General features: G+C 39.9%; 1 protein-coding gene across 19 annotated transcripts in view; it reads left to right on the top strand.

Annotated features, from left to right (window-relative positions):
• The window catches only part of SOX5 (SRY-box transcription factor 5), a 569,059-nt gene extending 549,970 nt beyond the window's left edge, over positions 1-19,089 (top strand). For all 19 annotated transcript variants that reach the window (XM_083818461.1, XM_083818460.1, XM_083818476.1 and 16 more), the window contains 4 exons: positions 2,092-2,200; positions 3,076-3,249; positions 9,770-9,986; positions 13,301-19,089. In XM_083818461.1, the coding sequence (XP_083674587.1) occupies positions 2,092-2,200; positions 3,076-3,249; positions 9,770-9,986; positions 13,301-13,604 (804 nt within the window). In that variant the 3' untranslated portion in view covers positions 13,605-19,089. The remainder of the gene's footprint in view (positions 1-2,091; positions 2,201-3,075; positions 3,250-9,769; positions 9,987-13,300) is intronic.
• Positions 19,090-24,780: the final 5,691 nt, after the last annotated feature.

Below are 24,780 nucleotides of genomic sequence, written 5' to 3'. Positions count from 1 at the left end.
TACCTTGCAGACAGCATGCCAGAGTATTCGCTGACCTTAAGACTCAATCAGATCATGTAGGGAGAGCGTGGTTCTGAATGTGACTGCCTCCAACTTCGACAGCTGCACTTACTGCATAAAGAAAAAGCTGTTAAGCCTGTGCCCTTTGCGCTCTCATCTCTGTTTCTCTAAGAGGTTTATACATGATTCAAGAAAAATCTGCAACAGAATAGCTCCCCTCCCCCATGGCGTACCGAACAAGAGGAGATGTTCTTTCATATTTGAGGTTGGTGGCAACGTTTTTAAATGATTGCTGACATACAAATTTGTGAACTCTATCATTATGAAGTTGATGGCAAATAGATTTTTGGAGGAAGAACTGTTGACTTGCATTGTGTGTCTGAGATCCATTTGGAAGAGATACAAACTCAATTTATTCCTGACGTTTTGTCTGCTCACGGGCTGCTTTGGAAATGAGAGTTAAGTTAAACTGCTAAACCAAAGAGTTTGGTAAAGCTAAATGCCTGAAAAGTTCAGGTGCTTATTTGAAGCTTCTCCAGGCTTTCTGGATCTGCTGTGCCTGGGAAATGTTACCGAAAGCCACTTGCTTGTGATAGATAGACTGACTGCCACATGGGATTTTCTTGCAAAAACCAAGAGGATAATCCATCTTGCACTGTTTCAGCAGTGATACATCTGGTTATAGACAGAGCACAAAAGTGATCCATAATGAAAGTGAATGTGAGGGGGAAGAAATTTAACCTAATGTTCCCTAAACTGTGCGAGCCTAGCCACTTGAGCAGATTAGCCTCATTTCTAAAACTCTTAAGGAAATCTTTGGAAAATGGCTTACATAAATTTGAACTGTTCTTTGAATTGCAGATGCAGGGACATCACATTGAGGGAAGCGTTTCTGTATTCATATTGTTCTCATTTCTGTTTTCTTCTATAATACAACCCGGTGACATTATTAGGCTATACAGAATAGTTGTAAAGTCTCTGGTTGCCGTGTGAAATCTGAAAGTTTTTTTGTCCGTTGATCTTTTACAGTCTTCAGGAGTGAAACAGATCAACAAAACAGCAATCTTTCTTTCAGGAAGAAGCTCAAAAGACTTTTTTCAACTGGAGCCACTTTATTATAATTCAGCATCATGTCATTTTCTTAGCTTTGCAAAAGGCACAGTGCCTAACATTTTGAAATGTTAGTATTGCTTTCCTGAAAGATTTATTTTTAAACATATGATTGTCAGGAAGATAGAATGTTTATGAGTAATATACACAGGGAAAACAAAAACAGTTGGAAAATGGAACACCTTTGTATTTGTAAGGTCCAACAATGCAGAACGAAGAGAGGTATTTTGAAGAGAACATTGGAATTAATTGCCCTGGCATGTTGTTCTGGCAATGTCTGTAGACACTACTGCAGCCTGACAGATTAATTGGCAGCACGCACTAGCCTGTTGCAATCCAGGGTTCACAGATAGTTCTGAGTATGTGAATGACGGACGGGCTGTTAGGAGGGTTGGGCAAAACAGTCTGAACAGAAACACAAACCACTGCCTAAGTATCATGCTTAGTTCAGGCTGACCCTTTCCTGAGGCCTGAATAAGTTCAATTTAAAGTTCTTGGGTTTTTCCCCCTATGGTTGCTTCCTAAAATACCGCCTTTAAAAAAAAAAAAAGGGCAAAGTTACTCATGTCTCTGCACTTTGAGTTCAGGCTGGAAATAGAATAAAACAATAAATATGTTGCACAAGAGCGTGTATCATCTAAACTTCCAGTCCAGCTTTGCAGTCCCAGGGACACAGGGAGTTGAAGTATTCTTCAGATGTGCATCCAATTTTATCATGCTCAGCTAAACCAATCTTTTCAACACTATGAAGTTAGCTCATCACAAGCTAATAAGCATATTTTAAAAAAGTTTGGTAGAGTCTGCAACCATACTGTTTCCAAAAAAAATAGTATGATGTATTCTTAAATACCTGGCTCAGTAAACTGCTGTGAATTAATTGTTATCCAGCTTCCCTATCAATCTTCTACATTACCTACAAACTTTGCGGTTACAATAGTTAATGATTTTCCTGATCCAAATCCTGCCATCTTCCCCATATAGGACAAAACAACACTGGAGACCCTGACTCAGCAGCTGGCAGTAAAACAGAGTGAAGATGGGAAGTTTAGCCACGCGATGATGGATTTCAACATGAGTGGAGATTCTGATGGTCAGTACACATGGCTTATCCTTGTTTCTAGTTTTATGTGTACATATCTTTGGGATCTAGGGGACAATCCAAGTGTTTTGGAGGTCTCTGAGGAGTTAAAGGGGTTAGCAATAAGTGGCTATGGAACAAGGGGGGAAAAAATGATTCCTCATGTGGTGTTTTAAGTCTGGAGGTGATTTTTAGCCTTCTGTTTTGTACGCTGTACATCTCAAGGCAGGTCTAAAAATGTATTTCTGATGGTGGAAGTGAATAAAGGAAGCAAATAAATGTGGGATGCGATCATACAGTAAATCCATGAATTACAGACCTGATCATCCATGGATGGTGCACACTCTTCATCTGTGGGAATTTGTTTGGATTTGATGAAGCAGGCTTAATGTTCTTTTCTTTCTCTGCTGTTGCTTATGTTGTTATGAAGGGGTAAGCGTAAAAACAGGCAGATGTGTAAGTATTCAATCGCTAGTTAGAGACTTGCTTAAGAAGAAACACCTGATGTTACCATACATCACACCATTGCCATCACATTCTGTAAACAACAAAGGAAGAAAGTAAGAAGAAAATTTACATTGATAAGTGTTGATTTTAGGTTATTAAGTAGTAAAAGATGTCTTAGGAAAGCTGTTCAATATTTTATGTTAAAAAACAATGGGAACACTTCATCAAGTCTATACTATGTGATACTGAATCAATAGAATAACTAAAAATTAGTCATTATACAATATACAGTATTTCCTACTGCTTCAAGTAAAAGAAACACCATTAACCTGTTTAGAACACTGACTCATTTAATGTGCAGCACCTGACTTAGGTTATTGATGGCAGAAGCAGCTGTATGATGAAACACAAGTTGGGAATGCTTTTCTCTTTCTTTTTAGGAAGTGCAGGAGTTTCAGAATCTAGAATTTATCGGGAATCCAGAGGGCGTGGTAGTAATGAGCCCCATATCAAGCGCCCAATGAATGCATTCATGGTATGGGCTAAAGATGAACGGAGGAAGATCCTTCAAGCCTTTCCTGACATGCACAACTCCAATATCAGCAAGATACTAGGTAAGATTGATAGAGCACTGTTCTTCCTGTAGCAAAACTCAGCACTTTTGGTGGAATAGAACTGAGCACCTGACACAACTGAATTACTGTCTCTAGACTCTCTACTTACCTGCTTAATGACTGCATCAAGGACAGCAGCTACACAAACTTCCACCATGCTGCCCAGTGCTATACGTTAACCATAACCTGAAGTGCTCTCGTGACTTTGTAATTACTCAGATTGTGGTGGTGGTTTTGGTGCAAAAATGTGAACTGAATGGATAAAACTGGTTAGTTCATTTCATTAGGCTGTTGAACAAGCACAAAATGACTGCTATCATGTATTTGTCCATGTATTTCATCTAACTAGATTCTGTGGGGTAGCACACCACAGTATTTGATGTGTGCTTTAGCACTTTCTGTTCAAAGCAATGGCCACTGGGGAAAGATCCTAAAATACATCCTTTTATTTTATACACTGACAGTTCTAAATTATTTTTATTATGTTCCTGTTATATTAAATTTCCCTTCAGTGCATGATCTCTATCACAAGCTGCTTTTATTCTTAACATTCTGAAAAGAATTCTGAAATCAAAAAAGAAACATCAGAACTAATTTCCATATCCTTAACTCTTCACATCTCAAGCAGTATTTGTCATGAGCAACATCTACCAAATTTCATGCCATAGTTTTCCAACTTTTTACTGCTTGCTCAGATTCCCAGGACCACATTCTGTCCTGAGTTATTCCTCCGTGGGATGCTGAATGACACAGAAGGTGAATAACTGAGGATTTTTAAGGACATTGAATTACTCTTCTGCAGGAAAAAAAACAAAAACAAAAAACAAAAACTGTGACCGTGTCAGAAATGGTGCATTTTTACCAACACATACTGTGTTACAGAAACTGAGCATCCATCATGCTAGTGGGTAAAAGCTTAAGCAGGGGCCACATTTACCTGGGCTACAGGTTTGGCTGGCTTTACAGAGATGTAAGGCAATTGTAATGGCAGCATTAACCAGTTGCAGGGCTGGTAATTCGCTGAGTTTAGTCTGGTCAGGGGTTCGAAGTTCAGCCTGATTAGGGTGGTGTTATGAAAAGTTAGCAGGGGGCAAGTGGAAATGAGAAAAAATTGGTCAGAGGCAGAATGCATTAGCTGTGGATGGCAGACATGATGATATTAACCCATGATTAAAAGGGTGGTACAAGATGATTAGATTAGTTATGGGAGCAGGATTAGAAGGCTAAATAGGTTATGTTGATGGTAAAATAACCATATACTGGTTAAAAGGGATTATACTGGTTACAGGTGTATGATGTGATTAGTCTGAGGACAGGGCAGTAATAGTTTTGGCCTGTTTCTAAATTGAGAGTGGTCCTGGTTAAACCTGTTTTTAAATAATCAGGTTCAAAAATCTACAAGATCATTCTGAATGGCCCTTTTCATTTAGAAAGTACAAAGAGAGCTTGATGTTTTCCCTCTTAACTGATTGTTTTGGATAACAACCTCCGACAGCACGCTGCTAATTCATTCTGCTTAAAACAGGCGCTTGAGCTGGGCTGACATTTTACGCAGTCTCTGGGGATCCTGGTTGACATTTTAAAGGGCTTCTAAGCATTTTATAATACCCTAAAATCTGGTTTTAATAAGACATTCTGCTGAAATTGTTAACATAAGGAATCACCTTTTACTATTTGGCGCTAGATCAGGGAGATATGGGGACATCTTTTTCTGATTAGATATACAGTAGTTGGAGTAAAATGTGCAAATTCATTACAGATCCTGTTGAGGTGACAGACAGTATAGCTGACTCCAAACTCTTTACTGTTTTGCTGCCAGATATGGGGAAAAGCAAGGTTTAAAGCAGGAAGAGATGATGTTTCTATTTCTTTCCAGCATCACGTTTAATTTTTTCTATTCTATTCTATTCTATTCTATTCTATTCTATTCTATTCTATTCTATTCTATTCTATTCTATTCTATTCTATTTTCTATTCTATTATTTTCTATTCTATTATTTCTCGTCTGCAAAAGAGAGGGATGCCCTGATGCCTTCTTTCCTGACAGGAACGTTGCAAAGGTCTCCCCTCAATTGCAAAAGGCCAGTCTTTTGAAGTCAGCAGGGAGCTCTCTGTTAACTGGCATAGGGTGAGCAGCCAGAAACTTACAGTTCAGCCGGTATTAGGGGCTCTTTATTAGATATCCACAATTTTTCCTTACCATTTTTTAGCAGTGCTGCTGCACATTGAGGTCAGAAAGCTCATTGTCACTGAGAGTGGGTTAGATGGAGTTGTCACCCATCAAGGGTCATTTTTGTAGTAAAATGAGAGGAGATGCCCTTCCCAGCACTAGCATTCTCTAGGGATTATGTTTGACACTGTGGTATTATGTTTTGAGCATAAAAATTAGATACATGGATTTGTCACTAAATTCATCTGTGCATACGTTTGTCATCCATCTGTTCATTGCAACTTAAACTTGTGGATAATGATTTTTTTTAGTAAATTGTTAAAAAAGTGCTAAAGTGGGTCTGCTGGACCCTATCAATTTAATAATACATTGTTTAGATGTTTTTGTAAATATTTTAATTAATTTCACTGATAAATTTGCATAAGGAGATTAAGAAGTTAGACAGTACCTTCAGAAATTCTCTCATAGATGCATATGTGTGTGAATACATGTGTATATGCATACCTATAATTATATATGTGCTTGTGTGTGTGCAAGTATTTTTTAAACAAAAGCAGCCCGATGCAGATACCCAGATTGAAAGATACCAGTCCCGTGGACTAAAAATTAGGAAGTATTATAAAGAGCTGAAGATTCTTGACAGAAAGACTTGGCTCAAAATCAGTGGTCAGCAGAGCTGTGAACCCCACTGAGCGCACACGTGCGTGCACCCGAGCACAAGTGCGTGTGCACTGGTGGGTGCCTGGCTGTCTGTAGCTGCCGGTGCCGGACTCAGATATCTGGCTGTCCTCATCGGCCCTGTACAAGCCCCACGTGGTCACAGTTCTAAACTGTCCTAGCTCATGTTGGGGGCAGGAGCCACGTTTGGTGCTGCAATGTCTAGTAATTTCAGCGTTTATTTTCTGAACAGTTCAGCCAGCAGATCAGGGAGAGCTGCATGAGAATCCTGCCTGTCATTATGTATGCATACAGGGAGGGGATGGGCTCATGTTTTTGTAGTCACGGAGAAAAGCCTTGCGTACTTGACCCACTCAAAGCTTTCAAACACAGATGGTAAGCAGAAAGCTCACCAAAGAGTGTAAATCTTCCCTTAAAAAAAAAAAAATAAATAAAAATCAAGATATTTCGATTACACCTTATTTGGGCTTGGGTTTACGCTAGGCATAGGTACCCGTGTCTGCATGCATGTGTTTATTGTTTTTTATGTCAATCACACATAAAGGTATTGCAAATATATTTTGTCCAAACACAAGGGATTGTCAACCTGTTTTAGTATGCTGATTGATGATACTCACTCTTACCTTAGCCTGCCTGCGCATGCAAATGTCAGGATCGGAATAGTATATTCTTCAGAATTTCAAAAGTTCATATTTAAGACCAGTTAGAGAGCTGCTTGGATTTTGCATATTAGTAAGAAAATAAATGAAAATGCTAAAATGTAAAAAAAAATAGGATTTATCATCAGAAAATGTGCACATTTTCAAAATTTATTTTGACAGCACTGTTTGTTTAATTATTTATGATACTTCAAAACATACTAGTAAATTATATTTAGTGTATTTTGCAAAAACAATAATGTCATAGTAAGAGTAGGTATCACTGCAGAAGGCAGCTATTAAAAATTTGCTAGGAAGAGAGGTGAGACTGCCAGGATTTTTGTTGCATTGAGTTTACAGCTTAGGAAGGAAAAACATAACGAATGACGTTTATGTATAAATATTGTATGTGTAAGTGCATGTACAAATATTATGCATCAAAATTTCAGTTTTTATGGCCCTGATCCTGCAAAGACTTATGTGTTTGCCTAACTGCATCTACTATTTACAGATCTTTTCACATGAGGGGGTGGGAATCTGCCTGTTTAGGTCTTCCTGTAGGATTGCAGCAAGAAAGCACAGTGGAAGAGGTATTGTGTTGAGACAGAACATTTTCATGAAAATTTTGCAAAAACTGATTTCAATTTCTACCTTTCTGTGTGTTCGTCTCAGAACATACGTGACTATTACTCAGTTCCTGAGCTGCAGATCCCTTCACAGCATGTAAAACAAATGTCAAGATTTGTTTAAAGTCAGTGAGGTTTTCAGCTTTGCTATTCATAAATAAAAACTGTTTCATCAGTAGGAAATGGGGCTGGAGTGTTTTTTTAAGCCACCAGGACTACAGCTTGTTTGTGGTTAGAGGACTCTAGATTTAGACTAAATTTCATTATTTTCTTCGTACGCTAAAAAGCCAATGTGCTGTTGTCTAAGAAGTAGAATTTGGAAGTAGACCTGCATCTTCCTGTGAGAGCTGTATAAGCTTTACCCTGAATTTTTGACATCATTCAACACAAGCCCTATCTATGTTTCCATCTTGCACACTAAGTCAGCATTAGTAGGTGTTCAGTGTCTTGGCAGTCTCCACATGTTTATCACTATGTCATTTAGCCTGAAATGTTGGAGGCACTACAAGTGGGAAGTTGGTGTCACTTTTTCTAGTCACTCCCTTTGCCAGAAAAAACATGGGATAATTTCCCTGCAGGAGACAAAGCTGCTGACCACGATTCTGTAGGCAGAGTTTTGCTACCCTGTCTTAACACAGAGCCATGTCAGGGATGCTTGTGCTGAGCTACCAAGTCTGTTTGGCATATGAAGTACCACGCAGGAGTTTCAGATCAAATCTTAGAAACAATCCATTCATGCTGATACGATGCTGCGCCTAAGCTAATAACAATTAGCAGAAACATTGAACTGTCTCCCATTCCAGAACTAGTTGGAGGATTTCTCCATCTTATATGTGAAAAAAATGATGTTTTTGACTCCACAGCAGTGTTTGCTATAAAAAAGGATGTCCATTGTTGCACCTCTGAGTAAGGACACCATGATTTCCAATCACTTGTCTGTCATTGTGAGGCCAAGTTGGGTAACCCTTTGCACCAGAAGCCCAAACTACAGCTTGGACTAAAGATTCAAAGAGCACTGGGGAAAATGGTGTCAATAATCAGAAGGGGCCTTTCTGGAGGGAACGAAACTATTTTCTTGCCCAGGAAGGGATAACTCTGTTCTCTGTGGTGAAAGTCTTGGGTACACAGTGAGCTAAGACCGGCCTGAGTAATAGCATGAGCTAAGTACAGCATGAATAACCATAAAAAATGAAGAAAAAGAGGAAGTCAAGTATGACATATGACATTATGGGCCAATTAAATTGAGAAACTGTTCAAACTTTTTTTTTTTTCTCCCAATGGGAAAATGGACTATTTTCCAATAAAGTTTTCCTTCTAGGCCACATGTTTCACAGCTTGGACCATTCCCGTTCTTTTGAAATGTATCGTACCCTGAAGCATTTCTATAGTCCATGGAAAAATAAAATAGGATAACTAACTCAAGAAACTTTACTTTCTGCTTCCATGCTATATCATTTAAACAATATTAGTTTATAAATTTCAGGAGGTATTTGAAAAAAAATAAATGAAGTCTTCTTTATTTTCCTACCTCAAATATCCACATTAGCATAGGAAGAATGTCAGAAAACAGCCTGGCAATCAAGCTATACTGCAGCTCCATGGAGAGGTGTGCCGGTATCCCAGTGCTCTTCCCTTCATGACACATACTAATTTCTTTGTTAAGATGGAGCTGGCAGTGCTCACCAGGACTTGGTCTTGGAGTTAACACCCCACTGAGACACATGGGATAGCTTATAGCTGTTAGAGGCATTGCTTCAGGATCTTTGCAGGCTCCTGTACGCAGCAGCGTACCATCTATGATCAATTCATGTTCTTCTTTTCGTGAACCTGGCAACTAGAAAGATAAGTTATTTGTAATGAAAGACTAAGCTGTAGACATGTGCATATCCAGAGTTTATTCCTGATCCAGCTATGGTGAAACACAGCAATTGGATCACAGCAACTGGGATTGCTGCCTCCTCTAGAAGAGGAGGTGAAAACAAGACCATGGCCAAAGGAAGGTCTCAGCAGAGTAGGCTTGATGTACCTGAGGGTTCTCTGACTATTCCACTAAACTACACTGCCTAGTTTTCTCAAAAGTGTCAGCGTCTGCTCGTTATCAGGATGTTACTCTTATTGATCATCTGAAAAACATCACCATTTAGAAAAGTTTCAGTAAAATAGTGAGTGAAAGCTTTGAGTATCATCTCTGTCTGCCTCATGGCCATACTCAAGAGGTTTACCAGTGAAATGCAAACAAGACCTGACCCTTGTCTAGAAGCTATGACAGATTCCCGGCCCAAAGCGATATGACTGTCAGTATCTTGTTCCAAGTGACCTACTTGCTTCTCTGTCTTTTAGTGCTTGTGGATGAGTAGAACCTCATTTCTTGTTCGTTCTTTTTTTTTTTTTTTTTTTTTTTGTGACAGGATCTCGCTGGAAAGCTATGACAAACCTAGAGAAGCAGCCATACTACGAGGAACAGGCCCGACTCAGCAAACAGCACCTGGAGAAATACCCAGACTACAAATACAAGCCAAGGCCGAAGCGTACCTGCCTTGTAGATGGCAAAAAATTACGCATTGGCGAGTACAAGGCTATAATGCGCAACAGACGCCAGGAGATGAGGCAGTATTTTAATGTTGGGTATGGGACCTTTAAAAACTAACACTCATTTCAGCAAAAAAAAAATATATTTCAGGGAGAATTCTTAATTCACTGTGGTAAATGTTATATTTTATTGGCAAGAACATTATATATTGCTAACAGAATGTGAAGCTTATACTTTAAAACAATGTGTTCCAGGAGGAAGTTAGGCAGCTAGGGATTTTTTGTTGGCTCTGCTGTACGTTCATCTTACAGTTTCAGCCAACTGTCTTCTTTCCACTCTGATCATGCAAAAGAAGAAAAAAAAACTTAAGATTTTCCAATGAAATCTAAATCTTCTAATAAAGTCTTGTAAGTACTACTTTGTTATGGGACCTCAGAGAGTGTATCTGAATGGATCTATGGTAGTGTCTATTAGTCCAAAAGCCAAAAATACTAGTTTGCATTCAGTATGATCTATTGCAAGTGGTCTGAACATATTGAACTTGAGCTGGAATATGGACTTGAATATCAGGCATGAAGTTGTCTCCATGGTTCATCATGATGGCATTTGTCATATTAGGGAGTGTCTTCCAATTCACTAAGCTAAATGCTTTGTGTTGAGTATAAATTTCAAGTAAATTTCAAGTAAACTCTTAATAGATCAGCTTGATATGATTAAACTAAAATCTGCCTGGAAAACTCACATGTCTTTTCTCTCTGGAAATTCTACTTGGTTTTGATTACTGCAGATCGAAATGATCAGAAGTAATCAAATATTCTGCAGTATTTCTGTATTCACTCCAGAAAATTAAAATCCACACATTCGTCTTAAAAAAAAATAAATAAAAAGCAAAAATGGCAACAGAATCAAGCCTCAGAAATAATGGAATTTGTGTTCTGTTTCATCTCAGACTGAATTTGGAATCATTTTAATATTAACTGAATTGAGCTGCACATCTCTTTAGTTAACAGCTAGAAGTAGCAATAAAGGAGAGAATATCTGTCCAGCAACTGTTAAGTGTCATCAGACTGTGTTTTAAACAGCTACAGTGTGCACTGTTGTAATAAGCTGCTCAACAGAGAAATTTGAGCTGCTTAACCCTGTGGTGCTGGCAGGTCCAGTGATCCCAATGGTAAGCACTGAAACAAACACAGGGAAGTCAGCCAACATTCGGCATCAAGAGATTAAAAAAAGAGGAGGGGGGGCCTTCTGGAAAAAGAATAGGTGACAACAGAGCCCCCAAAACACTGCTTATCTGGTTAACATGCATGCTTCATCATGGGAAAAAAATTAACCTTGTAACGCTCTGTATATTATTTAGCTTTCCAAACAAGGCTGACATTGAAATCAAGACATTTCTGGAGATAATTTGCACAGGGGCATCAGAGCACAGAACCTGGGGTGAAATCTTCACAGAAGTTACTGACAAAATGGCCAGTGACCGCAGTGGGGTCAGTGTTTGATGCTGGGAGTCCCAGCACTCTGCAGTTGCATTCCTGGTTTTGGTTCCCCATCTGCTGCATCACCTTGCACAGGTCATGTAGGGCTAAACTTTCAAACACAAATCCAGCTCCTGCTCAGGCACCAAAGTAAATGATGGGGTTTTCTAAGAGCTCTCGTTGTGCCAGCTGCCTGGACATACTGAAAACCTGCCTGAAAGCCTGAGAGTGGGAAGGATTGGGCATTTTTTTCAACTCTTGTACTTAATGCTTTTAGGTCTTACTGTCCTCATCTTTAATGGTTATATGGTAAGCTCACCTCATCCTCTGGAGTGGACATTATATAGAAGTGGAAAAATACTATTCTTAAATTATTTAATATTTGGAAAGGACTCTGAAAAGCACCATTTAAGTGCAAAGTATTCTATTGTTAAATATTAAAAGCAATTTAAGTGTGCTGAATCTTGTTACGGAAATGCTGACTCCAGAAAAACAAAGCCTTCCTTTGAATTAAGAATAAAATGCAAATTAGACCTGCTCCCTACTTTAAGAGTTATGTCTTCAGCTGAGACAACTTATACTTGTTTCAGAAACAAGGAAATAATGATTGTACTGACAGTGGCCTCGCTCGAATGGCAGGCAGGAAGTATCTGAAAATGCAGCTAGCAATTCCAAACAAATGTAAAACTATTTGGCAGAGAAAGGTCTTTCAGGATCACTGTACTGTGCAGGGCTTACTGTACAGTCAGGGCACAGCCAGGCAGGGGAACAGGGGAGGGTTTCATTCTTAATTACGAATGTTCATCTCAAGAGACTCTGCCCTGTCTCCTGTGGCAAGGCTTTTCAGTGCAGATGGACACACCGCTGATGACATTACAATGTGCAGCATGTACTGAAGAGTATTACTGCAATGGAATTACTTCATGCAGCAAGGAAACAAAAGGAGCATGAATTTTAAACCTATAGGCTTGTTGGGTCCCTGAAGCTTCTCAGGGAAATAAACGCTGGTATAACGCAGCTAGTGTTCTTATGCAAAGGGAATTTCTATGGCCTGGAATAATTCGTCTTTCATTATTGCAGACAGGTTTCCGAGGCTTAGACGCTGTATAAAGGCATCCTATAGAGAATTTTCTGAAATGCTCATGTAGCTTGCTTGCTTTTTATTTATGTTTAAATAATACATGCTTCTGTTTTAAGTCTGGCTTTTCCCAATTTTGATCCACCCTGCTTCAAAGGTTCTGCTTTTCACAAGTGCCACTCACTGGAAACTATCACCTTCCAGTGGGAGGCCCTTAGTGATCATCCTGTAAGCCCATGTTGGCCCCAGAAAACCCACTGTCCATCTCCCTAACAATGGCCAGGTCTCTGAGTAAGTGTGGAGCAAACACTGCCTCATCAGTGAGACCTTGGCTTTCTGCTGACCCACTGGTACTTCCCTACAGCACCTCCCCTTTCCAGTGCGAACTACCTAGCCCTCACTTCATTTCTCCTGTTGGCAATGTGTTACTTTTATTTCTAGTGCTGTCATTGTCTTACTATGATTAGCTAAGATGAGGATTTTCAGAATACAAGTTTTTGTAAATTGGGCCACAATTGAAAGGGTGCTTGCTTTTGTCTGGCAGCTTAGGGGACTCAGTTGACTCAGTAAAGTTGCATCACAGGTAGGCAAGCTGAAGCTGTGTAGTTCAGGTACAGCTACAGATGTTTACAAAGGTTGTGTTTCTTTAGCAGTGAAGTTGGTTTGGGCTTGCTGTTCATTTCAAGAGCATCAGTTGCTGAATCTGGAATCCTGATAGAAGGGTTGTCATGCATGGGCCAACCAGGAGCTCCCTCTGCATCCCCAAGAGCATGTGCTATGGGCTTGCTATCATACTTAGGACCCTCTGCTCCTTCCAGTATTCCAATGTTCTTTTACTTTTTCTCCACGGCAGGCAACAAGCACAGATTCCCATTGCCACCGCGGGCGTAGTTTACCCAGGAGCCATCGCCATGGCAGGAATGCCTTCCCCACACCTGCCCTCTGAGCACTCGAGCGTCTCCAGCAGTCCGGAGCCTGGGATGCCCGTCATCCAGAGCACTTACGGCATCAAAGGCGAGGAGCCTCACATCAAGGAAGAGATGCAGACCGAGGATGTCAATGGAGAAATCTACGATGAGTATGATGAGGAAGAGGATGACCCTGATGTTGACTATGGCAGTGACAGTGAAAATCACATCGCGGGGCAAGCCAACTGATCAGGGTCCAAATATCATGTGACCTACAGGACTTCAAGGAGAAAAGAAAAAATAAATAAAGCCCCATCTGGTTTATCCTTGCCAGTGGCCAAGCACATTAACTTTCTCATACACTGACTGTTACTTTAACTGTTAGTCTTAACTAGTTGGGACATCAGCTGACTAATAGACATCAGCCTGCATCAGAAGAAAAAAGGCTCAGAAGAAAGGAAACAAAGACAACGACGACAACAACAACAGAATGATATAAGCTATGGGTAAAATAATGCCAGTAATTCAGCTGCTATACCCAAGCACTGAAGTCTTACCCGTCGACCTTTTATTATTATTATTTTTTTTTCAAATAAACTTTATGGCTGTTTGTTCTACAATGTTCTAGAAATTCTCACTCAGGTACACAGTGCCAACAAGTGGCTTGTGAATGTGTTTTGTTGTTTTGTGCTACAGTTTAAAGAGAAATAATTTTTTTTTTTGGTAATGCACCTGACAGGAAAGAAAAAAAGACAAAATTCCTTTTCCCCTTCTGTCTCCTCCTCTTCCTCCCTGGCACGTCTGGGTCAGAAGCGTGTGTGTGTGTGAGTGTGCAGGCATGCATGGCTGGCAAGGAAGGAAGTGGGGAGCCTGTTTCTGTTAACCCCAACAAGCAATTATTTCCTTTCAAGAGAGGACTTCTCTTCATCAGTTGCACACCATACTGAGTCTTTGAGCAAGTGCCAAATTTGTACTACAGCGCTGAACTAGTCCAATTGCTTTTTTTTGGTTGGTCTCTGTTTTTGTTTTTCTTGGTTTCCTTTTGCTTCCTGCTCTGTCTCAAGTTAGGACAGTGTTGTATCTTAGACAATCCCTTGAAGAACCTGATATACCAGCAGCTGGTGAGATTAGACATATATTTTTGGTTTTGGTTTTGGTTTTCAAAGGAAACTGTAGGTGCCATTCTCAGGTGAAAAAAGAGAGAGAGAGAGAGAGAGAGAGAGAGAGATAAGAAATTTAGAGAAAAAAATATTTTATGATCTTGGATTTTCATGTGTGCGTGTTTATGGTACTAATAAGAATAATATTGGACTATTGTGAGCAAAAAGCATGTTCCGAAATGAAATCCTGCACCCTCCAAAGGACTTGGTCTGTAAGGAGCCTTTGCTTTTCATTTACACTTCAAGTGGCAGCATATAGAACATAAAAAAAGGATTGTCCAAAACAGGAGTTGTTCAGCACAGGACAGGCAGCTGGAAATGTTAACTCCTCGCTGAGCATAATTAGGTTACTGTGATGTCCAGTTTTAATGAACTTGTACCTACGGGGTTGTTGAGCACTGATTTCCAATTCAAAAGGCAGTTGTTGTGTTTATTTTTTTAACTGGCATTTTTTCTCCTTTGCACTTGCAGAAATCCATTTTTATCAGTAGGATGTTTGTTTAGGAAGGAAGACTAATAGCTATGAAGAACTTTTCATATTCAGAAAAGGCATGTAAGAACCCCAGCCTTTGCAGTGCTAAGTTTCTCTTGCTGCTGCCTCTCACAGGTAGAGAAGTTGTCTCCTGGGCTGTAATACTTCCAGTGTTGTTCTAGAGCCCTTAGATACATTGCTTGTGCAGCTTTGCCTTCATTGGGTAACAGCTACCAGGATGAGGGAGGCAGATTTACACAAGCGTAATGCTGAGCAGAAGTTAGCCTACTGTAATCTCAATAAGGTAACTGAATGTTACACTATATTTCAGAAAAAGAATATAAATACAAGCGAATCACGGAGTCTCCTTTCATCTCCTCACTCTGATATTCCGCTAGAAAGAAAGGACCCAGGTTCATGTAGCAAGACAGAAGCATTAGATCTAAACCAACCAACCAAAACAACTACCTCTCATTTCAAGCAGCAGCTGTCCAGTAGATCCTCTCTGCCTTGAGAAGGAAAGTCTTAGGATCGTACAGAGAAAAAAAGCCTTCCTCTGAATCAGTTTTCTAACCGAGGGTGCCACCTTTGTGTGGCTCACTGGAAAATTCCTGCTCCTAGAGAGACTCATTGCAAGCATTCACTTTAACTTGTGAAGATAGCCCTGTGTATCTTTGTGCCAGCCAGATCCCAGCCCAAAGGTTCACCAGAAACATGGTCTTCAGTACTTGGCAACACTGATTTTGCAAATGGTTCCTTAATCAGGCAAATTTAGACCTCAGAGTAATCAGCCATTTAAGTCTAGGTGCCGGGTGGAAAGGGCAGGTAGCAGGAGGGGCTGGGAAGGACGTGGGGTCTTCCTTTGCCTGCTGGAATACCACTTGAAGTGTAACTTGACCTCTGCAGACCTTGTGCAAAGCAAACAAGAAAATGCCATTGAAGAGTTAGGACAGTAATCTGGTGAGCGGTTTGGACGTGTGTTAGTTTTACCCTGCAACATCTGTTTTATTTTTCTCCTTGTTTTCCCTTTTTGATGTCCACCTCTGCCTCACAAAAATTCTTTTCTATTTTCTCTCTCTCAGAAGATTTGCTCTGAAGTTATGCTTGGAGTAGCTGATCATATCCTCCATGTCAGAGAGGGTTCTTTTTGTTTGTATTTTATGACTGTGTTTTTTTGTTTTGCCTTTTTTTTTTTTTTCAGTTGAACTGCCTCTTCTTGCTAGTGTTGTAATGGTAATTATAATAATAATAATAATGGTCAGCTGTTCCCAGATTAGTAAATTATGTATAATTTATTTTATTCCCTCCTTCCTTTTTTAACTTTATTTTATTCTGTTCTAATTTGGCAGTGCAGCAAATGAAGCTGTTAGGCTATTTAAAATGGGTACCCCTCCCCACCTTGCCTTTTTATATATATATAAATATATATATATACATATGAAAACAAATTGCTTCTTCTTCTGCTCACATCATTCCTCTTTCTGTTATTTTAATTTTGGCCCCAGCCATGTCAACTTCTGATGTTTATTATGATGGAGTGAATTAATGGGAGTGTTGTTTTCAATCTTAATTAACTTCTGCTCTCTCATCACTTATTTTAGTTATTTAATTACACCAGTCATCTAGAGCCAATTTTTTTGAAGCACTCTGTTTGGATAAGAAGGAAAAAAAATAGGCAATTGTTTTTATATCATTATTATGTACAATGTGAAAACAGATATTTGCTCCCTTTTTTTTTTTTTAACTTTTAAATTTGTTCCCTGTCTTTGTGAACAAATTACTTCTGACTCTTGTGGGTTCACCTCACATTTGCTGTATGCTTGATTTCCACCACGTTATAGAGACTCTCTGGTTTAATTGTGTAATGTTGGGCTACCAGAATACTTTGTTTTAGCTCCAGGTAGGTGCCACTGCAGCAGGCATGATTGGAGCAAGTCTTGGACATGTGGGCTGGAAAGCCGGCCTCGGTGAAGTCGATGGAGAAAAGGCTCCTTGACTTCAACAGGACCGAATTTCAGCCCTGTACTACATCAGGGCTGCAGGAGATGCTCTGGAGATGCTCTCGAGGTGGCCCCATCCCAGTCGGCAGGGTCCGTCCCATGCCAGAGGGCAGCAGGACTGAGCTCTGCCCTCATCACTTACCGTGTTCGCCTGAGCTAAGGCTCCGATGAACGCTGTGTTTGTTACCTGCACATTTCCATCTGAGAGACTGCGCTAGAGCCTAGGGTTTGGTCAGGCTATTGGAATGGGTAGCTACAGCAAACTATCTGCCTCCTGCATCTGGATGCTGAAACTGATGCAGCAATGATGAAATAGGAAAAAAAAAAAAAAAAAGAAAAAAAAAAAAGGAAAAAGAAAAAAGAAAAAAAAGGCTCTAGAGTCCCAAACCAGCAAAACACTTGTGCCTGTGCTAAGGTTTTGCTGGATCAAAGCAAGAGCGCCCATAAATCCTTCGGCAGTAGAAGACCAGGTTTGAAGATGAGGCCCTATTTGTCCCTCTTTCATTTCTCAGAAAAACGAAACAAGGCCAAACATATATTTATTAAAAAAAAAAAAAAGTCTTTTTTTTTTTTTTTTCCTGGGTTCTCTGCCCTAGATCATGTAGGCAAACCAGGTTAGAAGAGATTAGGGTTGTATTAACCTACAAGCGCATGGAGGCCCTACCACCGAGCTAGGCCTGGCTCCCCCTGCCCTGGGAGCCTGGCGGGCGAGGTGCCGGTGTGGGAGCTGCCGCGGGCCGACGTGCCACCTCCTCCTCGGGAAGGGGAGCTGCGGCTCAGGAGCTTACAAAACAACAATACCAGCAGTGGGGAAAAGGGGAAAAGAGGAAAAAATAAAAAATAAAAACTGAGGCACTTGCTTCTAAGCTCAACTAAATAACACAGCGTATATCCTTTTTCAATTTATTCATGCCTTATATTAGTAAAATAGGATTTTTAAGTGCATTTAACATCTTTATTTAACCGTTCCGCTGTATTAATCAGGCCCCCAGAAAAGAACACTAGCTATTATTATAGCATTTAATTAGTTTTGTAACCAAATCCTCTTATTACGAATGCATATGGAAGAAATTATTTCTTCGAAGACATTATTTCAAAGATTTGGTTACTGCAGTAGACTCTCTCTTTAATTAAATCATTTTTTAGAAAGTAAATTGTCTTTAACCTTTTTACAGCACATTTTCAGAGTTTTTTCTTTTTAATCCAAAGAGATGAGCTGTTATTGTCCCCGAAGAAGCCTCTGACATCACATTTGTAACATCAAAAATAATTATACTCTGTGGAAACGTAGACCTTACTTAGCAAGAATTCATCTGCTAGAATGAATGGCAACTATATAATATCTTGTGCGTTTAAGGGCATGATTTATCAGATAGGAAGTATTTTTGTCTGCCCACTTCTTGGTAGAATCATATCTTCAGTTTTGCAAAGAAATGTGTGTAATTCACTGAATGTGGATTCAAGTGTATCCTCAATTCACAGGGCATGGGCTGGATGTTTAGCTTGGTTTATATTTACATTTTTTCAACTTTATCTTAACTTGTCAGTTTCCCAGATTGAAGAACATGTCAAGTTCATTTTTTTCTACTGACTGATTTCTCTACTCCCCAGTGTTTTTGTCACTGGTTTGCTGAAACAGTATTTATATAGCTCCATTGGCTCTAAAGCTCTTACTCCTTCTAACATTTTGGATTTTACAAGTGAAATGAAAATAGAAAAGAAATAGAGACAATCAAATGCCTGGAGCTTAAAACAAAGTATGTGCAACCTACCATCTCACTTGAAATTTAATAAAAGAAAAAATTATGTAAATATAACATAGAGTTATAGATTTATATTTTGTTCATAACACATAGTGTAATATAAGTTGTATATTTTCATGTTTTGGTTTTATGTTATCATTCATGCCACAATAAATAAAAAAAACAGGAGTTGATGTACTCTTTAAAAAAAATACAATGTGGGTTGCCACCATCCTGGGTTTTTGTTTTTGTTTTTGTTTTTGTTTTTCGTTTTTTGTTTTTGTTTCTTTTGCATTCCCCTTTTTCAGTATTATTGCCCTGCAAGGCACCAATAAAAACAGCAAATGTGTTCTTTACCTATACTGTGTTCTGTTTCCCACTTATTGTAGCAAAGGTTGTGCTATTTAATTTTGTTGTCAGGAGAACAAAACAGGTATGCTCGAGGAGGAAAACAAAAGGATTTAGGTTCAGCTTTACAGTCCACTCCAAAATTCAAGATTTTCAAACAATCACAGGAAAAAAAAATCACCCCATCTTTAAAATACCAGTATTAAGCTAGAAGAAAAAGGTGGTTCCTGAACAATGTAGTGCAGTACTGCAATGACAGGTACCACTCACTAAGCAACTTCCAGTTCAGAGAGGACTTCCTATATGGGGAGATGTAAATCCAGAGGTTTGGCACATGCCCACCTTTCCTGCTTATGTTCACTTCCTGCAGGTTTATCTGTTTAGATACCAAAGCAAATTCAGTAAAATACCCAATTATAAGCACCGATGACACAAAGCTATGAAAAAAATAGTCGTGCTCATAGTCAAAATGTCCCAACATGCTGCCTAAACAGTTCATGAAGTTTTGACAGCAGCATATGGCACAAAGTGGGATGAAATGAATTTGTACCTGTTTTTGACAGTAAGTTATTCTGATGGGTGCTTACTCTCGAGTGCCTACGGCTTGACAGATGCCATTCTATGGTTCCAGATTTCCTAAAGGGGAAAGGCAATATTTGGGAAAGCAGGAGGTGGCACCTGGCTGATGGAGGTCCTACAAACCTGCCCATGCTGCTGTTGTTGTCCTCTGTGCTATTCTTGGGAGCAGGGTGGCACCTAAAACAGCATCCCATCATAAAACCAGAGGTCCATTTTGGCAGCTCCATGATACAGCCTACCATGGGAGGCTCAGCACCCGAAATGCCAGCATCCTTTAGCCCCTTAAAATCCCTTTGTCCTTTGCACATACGTCAGTACATGGTGAGGGGAGCACCTGTCTACCTGACAGAGGAACAACCATGGCCATGCTGGGCAGTGTGACCATCAAGTTGTGCCGTGGTGCACATTCAGCACACTTACCAACACCTGACCTGCTACTTGAGCCAAGACGTTTCGCTTCTTTGCCCTTTTAACAACCATGGCCCTGTAACAAGGACTACCACTGCCACAACTGTCTGACTCTACCCTTGCTGACATGGCACCTACCCCTGAAACACCGCTAATGCCTTGACCTTCTCACTGTGCACACTGAGACGGAGGGACACATGGTTTTCAACTTAAGTGGGCAAGGTCAAGATTTGTGAAAAAAAAAAATGGAGTGAAGTCCAGTTAGACACTAAAAGTGCAGCCAAAATTTTTTAAAAAGTGCTTAAGTGATATCGTGGTCTAGACTTGGGAAGGGAAATGATTCTTTCACCAGACAAGTTGTGGTGGTTTTTCCTTTCCTTTCCTTTCCTTTCCTTTCCTTTCCTTTCCTTTCCTTTCCTTTCCTTTCCTTTCCTTTCCTTTCCTTTCCTTTCCTTTCCTTTCCTTTCCTTCATCTTCCTTTCCTTTCCTTTCCTTTCCTTTCCTTTCCTTTCCTTTCCTTTCCTTTCCTTCCTTCCCTTCCCTTCCCTTCCCTTCCCTTCCCTTCCCTTCCCTTCCCTTCCCTTCCCTTCCCTTCCCTTCCCTTCCCTTCCCTTCCCTTCCCTTCCCTTCCCTTCCCTTCCCTTCCCTTCCCTTCCCTTCCCTTCCCTTCCCTTCCCTTCCCTTCCCTTCCCTTCCCTTCCCTTCCCTTCCCTTCCCTTCCCTTCCCTTCCCTTCCCTTCCCTTCCCTTCCCTTCCCTTCCCTTCCCTTCCCTTCCCTTCCCTTCCCTTCCCTTCCCTTCCCTTCCCTTCCCTTCCCTTCCCTTCCCTTCCCTTCCCTTCCCTTCCCTTCCCTTCCCTTCCCTTCCCTTCCCTCCTTTCCTCATTTCCTTTTCTTTTTTTTTCCTTTTCTTTCTTTTCTTTTCTTTTCTTTTTTCTTTTCTTTTCTTTCTTTTCTTTTCTTTTCTTTTCTTTTCTTTTCTTTTCTTTTCTTTTCTTTTCTTTTCTTTTCTTTTCTTTTCTTTTCTTTTCTTTTCTTTTCTTTTCTTTTCTTTTCTTTTCTTTTCTTTTCTTTTCTTTTCTTTTCTTTTCTTTTCTTTTCTTTTCTTTTCTTTTCTTTTCTTTTCTTTTCTTTTCTTTTCTTTTCTTTTCTTTTCTTTTCTTTTCTTTTCTTTTCTTTTCTTTTCTTTTCTTTTCTTTTCTTTTCTTTTCTTTTCTTTTCTTTTCTTTTCTTTTCTTTTCTTTTCTTTTCTTTTCTTTTCTTTTCTTTTCTTTTCTTTTCTTTTCTTTTCTTTTTTTTTCTTTTTTCTTTTTTTTTCTTTTTTTTTTTTCAAAAAATGCTAAAGCATTCCAGCAATTGCCTGTAGCAGGAAGGAAGGAAGTGAGGATAATTATGACATTAATCTATTTAAAAAAGAGAGACGTGTGACAATTAGCGCATTCCTACCAAGAAAGTAACATACAGATATATGTGTGTAGGAAAGTGAAAAGCCCCCCCAAAAAAGCCATGAAAGGTTATGCAAAAGCGTGTGTGCACTATGAGGAAACACACTGCTGCCACTTCGGGATCAGCAAGAGAGTGCATGAGAGCTTGTCAATAAGCCTCCAGTTAATAAATATTCAGCAATACTGTAGAGAAGAAATGTGGGAGATGAAGAGGCAGTGGCAGTGAGGCTAACCAGTGGAAAGCACATGCTGAAAGGGTATGGAAAGTCTTCTGAACATATTTATCAACGTGATGAAGTGCATGCGACCAGTTGGGGGCGAGGCTTTGTTTCCACCACGTAAACTTGATCTGAAAGTGGAGGCAAAAGAGACCTTACAGGTGCCCCTGGATGCCAGAGGCAGCATAGGAAGTTACTTAGGTCATGATCAGGCCTCCCCGTCCCCACCCCTGTGTAGGGCAAGTCAGATAAGAAGAGGGTCAGTACACCCCTCTGCAAAATCCCAAACACTCCAAGCAGGGAGTTCACCTGCACAGCTGGGTCTTGTCTGCACTGGAATGGTCCATACATAATTGAAATTATGATTAAAAGCAAGAATTGAAAAAGTAGTTAAAAATCTGCCAGCCCCTCATGGGTGAGTGGCTTCTTGAGCTAAATTAAACTTGGTTTAAGTCCTGGCTATCCCTTTAGTCTTAGCTGACAATGTTGGGAAGGCGGGATGAGGGCTGGTCTGTCACAGGTAACGTCACCTGCATGCATAGGTACTCTTCTGGCCACGTCAAGGACCATTTGCTAGCACAGAGTATTTCCAGTAGAAAATGGCAATTTTGGGGTAGTTTCAGGCAGCCGTGCTGGTGCATTGGCACCTATGGTTGGTGTCAGCGGCACTGGTGTAGCAGCATGGGATTGACTGTGTGTGCATGAAGGCAAGGGCTCAAACTAAGCCCTCAAAAGCCCCTCCTGCCCCCCTGCCAGAGCATCCCCACACAGGGATTTGTGTCAGTTTAACTTCACGCTATCAGCGCAACTTTCACAGGCAGTGAATGCCTAACCCGCCAAGGATAAATCAATGCCTCCTGTTGTATTTAGCAGAGATATGACTTAAATACAGTAAGTAAATCAAAGTAATTATTTAAAATTAAAATGATTTAAGAGACTTAGTCTGGGAGAACGGCGTGGTGGTAAGAGAAGCGGGGTGGAGAGGCACAGGACTTCAGCAGGCTATTTCTGACTCTGTCAGAGACTTGCTCTACAACTTCAGGAAAATTATGCAGCCCATCTCCAAGACTGCTATAATAATACCTACTTCAAAGGGGTGTTAGAAGGCTTAATTCATTAATGCCTGCAAAGCACTTTGAGATCTTTGGATTAAAGGCGCTACAGCAGTGCAAAGTATTATTAGCTACAGGAAAAAGCTCTCAGGCAAGTGTAGCATTAAATGTCTATGGTTTAAAGAAATAGAAGGAAAAAAAAAAGATCGGTAAATTGTGGGTGGGTGGTTGTTTGGTGGTTTTACTTATTTATTTATTTTTATTTTTCCCATGGCCAGGTTTCCATTAGTCAGATCTGGGCTTTTTTAAACCAAGGCCAGGGGTGGTACAGCCCAAGGCTCCTGGAGCTCCCAGGTTGGAAACAAAATTGCTTTCACTCTGGGCTTCTTTTTAATCTAAAGTCCCAACTTTGTGGCTCAAAATCCTGTACTACTTCCCTCTAAAGTCATACTTACCCACTGAATTAAAGAACAACAACAAGAAGAAAATAGTTTTGCTGTGTACAGATTAGCTGCTTTTTTTTTTTTTAATTCTATTTAAGCATTCATTCACTCAAAGAAAAACTTATTCTTTTTGACTTAAAAGGGGTAGGATTTTCACCATTTCTAATTATTCTGAATCCAGAGGGATTCAAAATGCATAAAACAGGGCCTTTTGTAGTTACCCCTATACAGATACTCTACCTACTGTGAGTGCAATTACAGTGGACAAATTGTGATGGACAGTCACAAATGGACTAAATAGAGGAGCGCTATTTTTAAATAGTGCCTTGGTCCTAAGTATAATTTCTTTCTGATATTAATGAAATTTTACAAACAACCACTTAAAGTGGTTGTTTTCTGCAGGTCCAACTTTGTCTGGTCTTCCCATGCGGCGCCTGCAGCAGCGTCTGTGCACTCACATGGGAGTACTGGAGCCCTGTGGGGCAGGGGTGAGCAGGATTCTGGTGAGGACACAAAGAGGTCTCCCAAAATAATGAGCTGAAGAGCCGTCATAGAGTTGTCACATTTACCTTGTTAACCAGTTCAGTCCAGACTTCAAGGTTTTTATCTTCTTTATATCTTTGAAACTTTCCAAGTACAATTACTGACTTAAAAAACAAACAAACAAACAAACAAAAAAACATAACCAACAGCCCCACAAAGAAAACAATGTACCATAGCAGTCTAGATGTATTTTTTTTAAGTATTTCTGACTTTGGTGAGGAAAACCTCTTAACTTTACTTTGTTTCCAGGACCCATTGAAAGAGAACACAGGGGAACTGAAGTATGAGTGATTCTGGCTCCCCGATATGCTTTGTTTCAGTGCTGATAGAATATGAAACTTCATGTAGGTGGTGGGTAGAGCCATCATAACCTGCTTTCTTCCGAATGAATAAGGGAGGTCAATATATTATCGTATCAAGGAAGAAGAAATTACATAGGCGATTCCCCCACAGACAATAAAGACAATTCTGACAGCATGATCAAAACAACTGTATAACTTTTCTTTTCTCTTCTTACAGACACACCAGTGTTTAAATGACAGCTGAAAGACGATGATGGACTAAACACATTATTCTCTGTTCCATCTACTTTTTTATAATAGAAATATATCTTGAAGACTATATTCAAGTTGATCAAATAATAAGTCAATTTGTCAATAAAACAGATTAGGCAACCTGTCTGCAGAGATGATATCTGTCAAACAACATATTTTGTTAATACAGTCTGGAAGCAAATGCCTTCATGAAAGACAATACAAAGAAAACCCAGTGCCATTTTTGAGTTTATTGAAACACAGCTCTGAATTTGCTTTCACTCAGTAATAGATGGTTAGACTTTTTTCTTTTTTTTTTTTCTCTAAGTTCTAGTTGCTAGTTAACAAGCCGCAATTTGGAAAAGACTGGAAACAAGAGTTAATGGTGGGCTCAGCCTGGTGGGCACTGTCTACTGCTACAACGTGGATGTATTTCCAAACCTCTTGCAGAAGTGGCTGGGTGCTGTCCCTCAGTCCCAGCCAC

The sequence above is a fragment of the Anser anser genome (assembly GCF_964211835.1).
Source record: "Anser anser genome assembly, chromosome: 1".
NCBI lineage: Eukaryota > Metazoa > Chordata > Aves > Anseriformes > Anatidae > Anser > Anser anser.
This window is presented reverse-complemented; position numbering and strand designations above follow the sequence as displayed.